This window comes from Atractosteus spatula, chromosome 16 (genome assembly GCF_055471065.1).
Source record: "Atractosteus spatula isolate fAtrSpa1 chromosome 16, fAtrSpa1.hap1, whole genome shotgun sequence".
Classification (NCBI taxonomy): domain Eukaryota; kingdom Metazoa; phylum Chordata; class Actinopteri; order Semionotiformes; family Lepisosteidae; genus Atractosteus; species Atractosteus spatula.
In genome coordinates, this window is record NC_142721.1 from 5649628 (window position 1) to 5659632 (window position 10005).

At 37.4% G+C, this 10005-nt stretch overlaps 2 protein-coding genes across 2 annotated transcripts; both read right to left on the bottom strand.

Annotated features, from left to right (window-relative positions):
- Positions 1-2783: 2783 nt before the first annotated feature.
- Positions 2784-4561, bottom strand: cox8b (cytochrome c oxidase subunit 8B). Its single transcript, XM_088934942.1, has 2 exons — positions 4290-4561; positions 2784-3006 (listed from the first exon to the last, which is right to left on the bottom strand). The coding sequence occupies exons 1-2, from the start codon at positions 4398-4400 to the stop codon at positions 2911-2913; spliced, it is 207 nt and encodes a 68-aa protein (XP_088791068.1). The 5' UTR covers positions 4401-4561; the 3' UTR covers positions 2784-2910.
- Positions 4562-7118: 2557 nt separating this feature from the next.
- Positions 7119-9835, bottom strand: LOC148819431 (spexin prohormone 2). The gene is made up of 5 exons (XM_088935189.1): positions 9830-9835; positions 8874-8957; positions 8735-8792; positions 8116-8196; positions 7119-7204 (listed from the first exon to the last, which is right to left on the bottom strand). Exons 1-5 carry the CDS (start codon positions 9833-9835, stop codon positions 7119-7121), a joined length of 315 nt encoding a protein of 104 aa, XP_088791315.1.
- Positions 9836-10005: the final 170 nt, after the last annotated feature.

The following is a 10005-nucleotide window of genomic DNA, read 5'->3' on the forward strand; positions in this document are numbered from 1 at the left end:
CTATTTTTTTGTGTATTCATTTCATTGAACACTTTGTAATGTGAAATGTCCAGACAGTTGTAAATATACACTCATTGGATTACCTGTACTGTTTAATACCAAAGTACTCTACATATCACCCTGCTCACAAAAGAGAAAGAGAGATCAAGCACAATCAAGATGAGTTTACTAGACATTGCAGCTCTTAATGGCCTCTAATCAACCTGAATTCTTGTTTACCTAGTTATCTTTAAACACATGATAAAGATTAAAGCTATCATTAAATACTTGAAACACTTGGCTTTCAGATCTATATTGCTTCATGGGTTTTATACCTTAAGCTTTAATATAACCCCTGTGGATTAAATTTATTTTTTGTGTAAAGTAAGTCATGCTCATGTACTGCATTAGAAGAATGCTTCCTTTGATAGAAAAATAGCTCAAATTTTTTGCAACAATGAAAACCTTTGTAATGCAACTCCAAAGTTTTTATTTTCCATTCACAGAAAGAAAAGCTTTGTAGAGTATGCACCTTGAAAGTGATATATATTAGTGGTGCACAATCAACATCTGGCTCATTTGGAGAGAAACGGTGTCCTTAACTCTGCGGGCTTATGTCTTTTGACATTTTTCTGCAGTCCCACCAGGCCAGATGTCCACATTAAGAGTTAGTAGGCTTTTTCTATGGGCGTGACTTTCAAGTCTCCACAGGGCATGAAGTGTGGGGAGAGCTAATAAAAGTAATACAAATCCATATTAAGCAGCTGAAAAAAAACTGCAAGGGCCCTGGGCAAAAAGAAGAGACTAGTTTTGTGCATGACCTTCTGGTGCTCAGCTGTCTGTGAGAAGCTGCTGGTCCTTGTGCCACAGTTTTAGTCCCTGCATAACCAGCTGTCAAAAGCAAACAATACTGAGTTACAGAGGGTATACTGACTGTATACTTAGTGTACATGAAACAAATCCACAGAGGTTTTTCTCAGGAAAATGGTACTCTTTTTTGTAACACTGATGTACTATTGAAAGCTTACAGTACATACATTTTAACATAAGCTCCTTAACCTGATTAACATCTTGTAACAGACCCCAGCCTTGGCTGGGTGGATGGGTTCTGTACACTGAAACTCACAGTGTCTGTGAAAGCACAGACATTCTTCCAGGTATTGTGGGTAGGTGTGCAGCCTCATCTCTCTGGTGTGTAAGGAGAGTGATGATGTCAGCTGTCCTGCTAGAATGTAGGAATGTCAGAATGATTTCCAAGGAAGGGGTGAAGGTGGGATACCAGAACTTGATTAATGTAGCATCATACAGCCAGATTGCCATCAATCACTACGTGTGCAGCTCTGTAGCACTAACCCGTCATGTCCTGCCCATCAGATCTGGACCACTCCTTCAATCGTTATGAGGTGTCATGACTCATGGTCTCCCAGTTGGTGGCCTTTGTGAAAAATCCCTGTCTTGGCTCCAGGCTCGTGTTTGCAATTTGCTAAATAACCACAGAAAATCTTTCTCAGACATCTCACAAGTTCTCAGAACAACATCACAAACACAACTTGCTAGTCACCCTACACCAGCCATTATATTCACAATGAAAACCCACAGGAAAATGTGTTATAATAATACAGCTATTACACCCAAGTGACTTATCAGGAAGTCTTTGAGAGCTCTAGTGGCCCCTAGTGGCAGGCTGATGTAGATGACAGTTCACTCAAGGGACAACATGCACCTGTCGTTGACAAATTGAATTGTGTTCGGTTGTATGATCTGTCCGTGGTAGAAATTGCTGGCTGTGAACACCCCAGTGAGCAAAAATGTGTTGAGTTACTTTATCCTCAGTCCTATCGATATCACATGAATCTAAACAAATGGTACACTTTGGAAATGGCCCTTTTTGTTATTTCACTCCAACAAAATGCCAGATTTTGTTGATAGAATATTTAACCTTATGTGGTTGGACATTGGGTAAATAAACATCTCGTTAGATTGCAGATTTAAATCAGGCTTGAGGACAAGTTAGACCAAATGCAATAATGTGTACATTTGTAATGTACAATATAGCACAGCTGCACCATCTTCATGGAAATGTGAGAATGCAGACATCTTAGCTGCTTTTAATTGAAGAATAAATATGAATAAAACCAGCAACAAGCAATGCAGCTGTAAACTTCATTCAGTAATACAGGGGGCTTTCTAACTCATCACAGGCCATTTTGTGTTCTTATCATGAAAGCAAGCCAATTACAGATGTTTTTATTCTTTCCAAAAAGGGTGGTGTAAATAAACTAATGTAAATCTTTTTACTCTGGGAAAATAGGAATCCATAGTGTGAATTATCCTCATAAATTAGACTTACAAAAGGGCCATTGGTTTTAAAAAAACTATCAAATTGAAAAAAAACCCTTCAAAATCAAATTTTAAAGCAAACTGAACATTTACAACAGTCTGATCCATTTAATCTTCTTTTTATGACCAGCATTTTAAAGCATTACATGAAGAAACATTTACATTGATAATCCTTACAGCACCAGAAATGTATTCAAAAGAAATCTATTCCTACAACTTTTTTATGTGTTGCTACATATTTCTCCAAAATCTGAAAGCTAATGAGAAAATTTCTTAGATCATTAAACTGTAACATTTCTGTTGCAAAATGGGTTTTAACAAAGATTACTTATCGGCCAGACTCACCGTAGCCACAATAATATCAATATCCATAGTCCATTAGCTTTTACCGTTTATCACAATGCTTCAGAATTATAAGAGCTCAGGAAATACTGTATAATCTAGAATAAGGACAGGCACAAGTATCATTTAAAGAGATTTTAATTATAAATTCAGCATTTTAGTGCTTCAGCACCTCGGCGTCAGACAGGGGAATGCATGAATCTCAGTAAAGCCTGCTGGTCTTCAAATGGACATCAGTCTCCTCACAGATCACTTCCGGCGCTTATAGTCGTCCAGGTGAGACAGAATCCAACCAGAGGGCACCAAGATGGCGATGAACATAGCAACCAGCGCAACAGCTTGTTCCTGCAATTGATGAATAAGTGAAATCTTCATGCTTTGGGCCCACCAACAGCATACTACAGCAATAGTACAATAGGGATGAAATGAATAACAGCAGCAATGTTTTTCATCAGATGAATGGTTAGAAATCCTCAAATCAAATACAGATATCCTGGAATACGCGCAGCAGTTTTTCAAAATATATGAAAGTGAGCATGAAATTATTACAGCAAATCTAACATGGAATTTGAGATTAAATGTAATGTGTAAGGTATCGTCAAAATTAAGATTCTCTAAATTAAGATATTGTTAGAATGGCCACCAAGGGTTAAAAAAGATGGAATGATAGTATACTTTATCATCTTATATTCATATTACCCAGTGTAAAACTTAATAACGCAATAACTTTTATTCCTTAAACAAATGGCATGCTTTAATGCTTAAGACAATATACAGAAAGCATAAGTATTTATATATTAAAATTTGAAATATCCCATATAATTATGTTTGAAGATGATTATGGTAATGTTTTGAATCATCATTAATTTGCAGAGGTCTAGCAGACAAATACTGCAAGAATACGCTCTCCGTGAGTTAGGTTGCTTGGCATCAGGAAGCACCGAAAGCAAATGCGACAACAGGCAACCATTCAATTACAAACTTGCGGATGTTTTTGGAAGCACGCAGGGAGGGATCCAGTGTGTTAAAGCGCAATGAAGTGAAAGAGAAATGTGTTTGCGATGACTGTCAGATGGCCTTTTACTTATGATCTACGTGAACGGAGTTTCGTGAACAATGGCGTCTTATCGGCCGAGTTCAACGGCTCTTGCTCATTTCTCAAATAAAATTACTTTGCAGAAAGGCATCAAAAGAGAGCATGAATCGAAGTGTGCAATAACTTTCCTTCTAAACAGTGTGAGAAATATAAAGAGATCCCATACAACAGGCCAATAAAGTTAAACAACTTTATTACTTGGTATTACCTAGAATTACCAATTAAAGGATGAAGCTTTATTCTCTAATGGAAAGACAAATTACACGAATTTATGTAGGGCTACACGAATATAGTATTCTTTATGTATAGATTAAAATGTAATAAAAGTATTACGGAGTTTTTGTCTAGGTAAAATACCTTCCTACACTAATTTCGTTCATATGACGAATCGTAGGTGATTTTGCACCTGTACGGTCTCCTAACAACCCGTCCAGTCAAATATTCAGTGACGTTATTTAAGAAACCCGCATTTTCACCTTTTGAAGCCAAGTGTTGCTGCTCTCCACTTGAAAATGTGCTGCAGGATACTTACCCCCGGAGTTATAACCTCCTTCGGAGGCTTTGAAGTAATGCTGGCTTTAGGGGTGATCTGCTGGCGCAGGGTCCTTCCGAGGAGTCTGAAGGTATGATTTAACCCCAACATGACTGGATCCTTCGGGCTTCAGACGCGATTAAACTTCCTTAACAGCTTTTACTTTGCAGGCCGGAGTGCAAACGTTGCTTATTTGCTGCCCGGAAAAGTTTCTGAATGACCTTCAACAGCTGCTCGAATTGTTTTTCCCCTCTGCCAAATGTAATATAAGCGGCGCATATTCAGACCCATGAAGGCGAATATGGACTTGCTGCTTTTCAATTGGTTGGCTTCAACTGAGTTACACCTTCAGCCTAGGCAGTGATAAATTGTTAACCAAGAAACAGTTTCACTTCTGCAACTGCGTGCTACAGTAAACACTCAGATCGCATTGGCTTAATTCTTTAAAGACACAAGTTTTAGCATAAAATCTTGGTAGAAACTCGAAGTGATGTGTTGTACACAAGGTTTAAAATGGTTAAGAAGTATTGTTTCAGATATTCCAATTTTTTAAACCCATAATCTCCTTGCTTTATCCCTTGCACCTTTGTACTCTACAATTACACCTCTTCTAAACACTTTTACAGCTGTCATTGATTTAAGTTATATAGACTATTAGAAAGATATGTTCACATTAAAATTGGTTTCATTGCAATGGTGTAATTCCTGAATGTATTACATTGAAGAAGAGTCTCATATGCAATATATATTTGCAAAATGGAAAGACAAGAATTGTTCTAGTTTTAATCATTTTGTACTTGTTGTACAGTACTTGCTTTGTATCATTTGGGGGAAAAAATAACTACCAGTGCCAATTGCAGGGCCCTACAAGATCACTTGTTTTATGGCCTTGAACAAAACCTTTGCTTGTGGCTAGTATTCTGAAAGAGCTGAATCTTACTGTATACAATACAGTGAATCAAAGTGTTTCTACAGTGTTTTTCTGGTGTTGAACTTTAATGTTTGTCTTAAAAGCCATTCTTGCTCTCTATCAGTGGTTAATGATTGTAATGGGGAAGTCAAGTCATGATGGTTGTAATGTGCAGTAGCTTGCTCTACGCTACAGTAGGACACTGCAGCTGGCTAATAGCACATAGCCCTGCTCTGAAAGCGCTTTGAATGTATTCTGTGTTTAATTGGACATTTTGAAGCCCATGAACATTTACATTACTGCATGCCTTTGCCCCATTGAAAGAATTGGCCTCTTTTGCTTATGTTATTCTGCATACAGGTGGAATCTAGGTGTGTCATACAGTACATGTGTTTAGCACAATATTTTCCAACTGATCTCCAAATTCCTACATTAAGAGTACTGTGCACCTTCATTTTGAATGCACCCTAATTTCATGAAGCTTCTTTTTCAGGTCACCACTGAATGTAAGACGATGTAGTCAAAGTTTTATCTGGTTGAATAAATACATTTAATTTAATCCAAATTTCTAAAGAAAGTGTGCTGAAGAGGTTGGAGATCAGATGGTGTTAAAGTGCAGATAGAGCTTTAACTGCCTCCGCACAGGAATCAACAACCAGACCATAATTAAGGATGACGTCTTCAAATCCCCCCTCAGCCTGATTTAGCGTAATGATCCGAGGAGCCACTGCTGCAGGGTGTTGATAAGGCAGAGGGAGGAATGCAAAATGATGAATGCTGGGAATGAAGAGATGATTAGCCATATTTTTACAGTACGTAGATGAGCATAGTGGAGGCTTAACTTTTGCTTTCTAATTTCCACTCTAACTCCATAATTAAGGAAGGTTTAGACATAAATGAAATCAAAATACTGCTCTTGCACAGAAAGGTGGGAGGTAAATGGCCATTATACTCAAAGTGAAAGATACTGTGACCACATAATTTACTGTTACAAGGTTTAATTCCAGACTTGGGGTGCAATCTGTGTGGTTTGTATGTTCATGTGGGTTTCCTCTGGGTGCTCCAGTTTCCTCCCACAGTTTAAAAACATTCTAGTTCTGTAGCTTCTGGGAAAGTTGGCCCTGGTGTGTGTGTGTTTCTGCCCTGCAATGGACAGGTGTCCTTCCAGGGTGTTCCCTGCCTTGTGCCCGTTGCTTGCCGAGATCAGCTCTGGCTCCTCACACAACCCTGAATGGACAGAAGAGTTAGAAAATGGATGGATAGTATCTTGTGCAACCAGGTCCTCTTTCTTTGTTTGGCACAGTTGTTTTTGTTCCGCATCATATTTGTTTACAGCAGAAAAGCTATAAACACACATTTAATCACAACATTGGATTCTTTATTAGTTTATATTGATAAAGTATTTTCTTGCCAGGACAGTCTCCATAGGACAATAGCATAACTTACAAAGCAGGAATATATCTGAACAGGACCTGAGAGTCCTCATGCCTAGGAATGAGGTATTCAATAAGCTAAATGTGCCAACAAGCCAAATGTGCTAAAATGTCGTTTCATAACAGGGTATATAAATCATTATATATTCTTGCTTTTGACACAGTTTTGGATGTTATTTAATAGCATTACAGTTAATGTTCTCTTAAACAGACAAGAACACATTAAGTTTAAGTGCAACATTCAGTGTCAATAGAAGAAATGATGTATTACACAAAAAGCAAATTGAAAGTAAGTGTTGCAAATTACACTGTACAGATGTTCCGTTCGTATTCCGCAAATGGATTTACATGAACACATAACTGACCAAGACTGACTGGCAGGCAAGGCTTATCCACAGAGTGAGGACCCTGAGCAGCAGCAGCTCCACTGGTGAGGTCCTTGACTTCGAGCAACAAGACAGAAGATCAGTCATTATTGTTGTTATGCTACTCGAGGTACCGAATCTCTACTTTTTCAGCTGTCAGCATTCTTCTGATGTTTTTATACTCCACTGGCCTTAATTTTTGGTATCCTGCAGTAAAAGCCAAGGGCACAGGTCATTTCATTGGGCTCAGCAGGTGTAGCAGCAGGTCATTTTGTTCTGACACCTTAATTTGTACTGCTGAAGAAAGCTACTTTGTCATATTTTACAAACAGTGCTTTTATAAAGGCATGGCATTTGTACAAACAATACATTTTTTCTAGTTTCATACACTGATTTTTTTTTTTGTGGCTGCAAGGTTTTGCCATTTCTGATTGCATCTGTATGAACAGAAATGTCACTTAGCACCAAAACTCTTCCCTGCATTGCCTCTACCTATTCAAGCATTTTCAGAAGCATTATAAAAGAGGCAATTTAAATACAAACAAGAAAAAAAAACATACAAGCAACAAAGAAATGGCAAAAAATACAAAACCACTCATTTATTATCTTGGTTGTACAAGTTAACGATACCTAATCTGTTCATATAAAACAAAAGCCTTGTCATTTCATGGAAAAGTTTTTTACTTTTAAGCAAACATTTTGTAATAAGCTACTTGAATGATATTTTCTGAATGATAATTCTGAAATTATTTTTATTGTAGTTGGCTTTTATAAACTGTTTCATATACACTAATAATGACTGCAGGACATAGGAATGAATGCTAGTAGCTGGAGACAGAATCTATCAGTTTCTCTCAATTAGAAAGGATACCTGTTCCAGGAGTATGAAAAAAAATCTTTTGAAAACTAAATCAAAGGCATATATTTTAATTGAAACACGTGGTTTTAACACATACCAAATACATCTAGTTATCATAACTGGGACAAGGTTTAAAAAAGTACAATGGAATAAGGCGTAAACACATCAACTTCTTTTTACTTTTCAGTGTGGAATTTATAGTGTACGTCAGTTACAAAAGTAACCCAAACTCTGCCGAAACAAACACGTCAAAACATACCTTTTAGAAGCGCGTTCCAGTTATTCAACCCAAATTTCTCAAATTGATCTTCATCATAATCGGAAACGTATCTTCTCCCATCTGTAAGACATTCAGTTATTGCGTGAAGAGTGTTCTATTATAAAGTACATTAGCTGCTAATTTGACAGCACCGTACGAGGAGTACGCCTTAAGAAAACCCTCTATCATACAGTACGCAATGTATTGCATCTGCATGAACTGTGGTTTCCATCTTCAGTCCGTAGGGACCAGAATCAAGCAGATTTTTGTCTCTTGAAATTATCAACAGTTTAAAGCTACGGAAAAAGGATAAATAAGTCAGAAACCTTGACTGGATCAATTCCATACTTCTCCCAAAAAAAGAGCTGGTTATAAATCTGAGGAGACAGAAATTCTTCCAGATGTTAGACGCCGATGAGCATATATTCAGTACATATTTTACTTTTGCATTATTGAGAAAGAAAAAAATATTATATGAAAACTATTGTACATTTGCAGTGCCTACATTGTTCTATGGTACTCTTCTTAGCTGAAAATACTTTGATAAAACAAACACATCCTTAGCAAGCCAGATGAGTGATTTTTTTTTTCGGTTTTGACAATAAAATAAAAAACTTACATTTTCCTTTAAGGTACATCATGGACTGTGGGCCCCAGTTTCTAGAATTCATCTTATTCTGTTGAGATCATAAACAGTTTAATTGTTAAGTTACAGTCGTGAAGCAGGAAAGGAAAAGAAGAAGAAGTCATATGCATACCGGTGTCTTTGAAGCTGAAGGAGATTCCATCACAATAAAGATAATCGCAAAAGTACAAGTCCACAGAAATGTTGCCCTGGGTTTCTAAGACGGAAAGAATAGTTTGGCGCGTTTGTTCCAAATAACCAGTTCTTAATGAACATTTTTCTGGTTTATACAGTGGAAAAAATAACTTTTCTTACCATTGCACCGGAACAGCGAGACCTGCCTGCAGATGTACAAGTCCCTACTGCGCCTGGACTGTGGTGCTCAACAGCTTTTTTTTTTTCTCCACGAAAATGAAACGCCGGGATCTCAGGTTCGATTCTCCCTCCCTGAGAGACGCATCTAGCAGGTCGATCTACCGTGGAGCACAAGGCATTTATATCAACTTGACAATAAAAGCTTACGTCAAGCGCGGCCAACACAACATCTGTAATTAAGATAAATAGTCCAGTGATGTGCTTTGGACCTAGTCTTCTGCTCCTCGTTTTCGTTTATTTAATTGTTTAATCAAGGTTTTCCACAACATTGGCTGAAATGTGAATTACGCAATGAAAACCGTCACATCTCACAAGCAGTTAGTTATTCTGATGAGATAATTACCAGTTAGTGTTGCGTGGTTAGAGTAATGACTTCGAAGGCTTATCTTCTATATGACTGGATGAAGTGCATAAAGCCACAAATAAAGATTTACAGTAGTATTTCCGAGGGGGAAACCCATGAGTTGGATTTAGGTTTCAACTATATGGATTTCAGATACTTGCGCTGAACGAAAACTGCATAGTGTGTGAACGAAATGTTTGCCACACAGAAGTAAAAAAGGGATCATCGCTGAACCTGAAAAGTTTTTTACATTTAATTTTAATATTAATAATCTTAATTCGGTATAGAATGCAGTTATCCCTAGGTCCGTTGAGAGCCTCATAATCCACATGGTCACAGTATGACTCAATTATGATAATATTTTACTATACTTCCATTAATCCTTTAGATTGTCAATAAAATAATTGCCTAACACACAGTTTATTGTGAAGACAGTGAAACACAATGCTACTTTCTTTACATGTGATTTTCTACTGGGATGGAACTAAAAGCTTAACGAGGCTCAATAATTATATTAATTTAGAATGTGTGTTGGTGCAGTAAGCAG

Coding starts and splice junctions, on each gene's coding strand:
- cox8b (XM_088934942.1), bottom strand. CDS start 4,400: ATGTTGGGGTTAAATCATACCTTCAGACTCCTCGGAAGGACCCTGCGC. Junction 3,007..4,289: donor AGGAGGTTATAACTCCGGGG/GTAAGTATCCTG, acceptor CATCAATTGCAG/GAACAAGCTGTTGCGCTGGT.
- LOC148819431 (XM_088935189.1), bottom strand. Junction 8,197..8,734: donor GATGTACCTTAAAGGAAAAT/GTAAGTTTTTTA, acceptor AATGTCTTACAG/ATGGGAGAAGATACGTTTCC. Junction 7,205..8,115: donor CTGGAACGCGCTTCTAAAAG/GTATGTTTTGAC, acceptor CTTTTACTGCAG/GATACCAAAAATTAAGGCCA.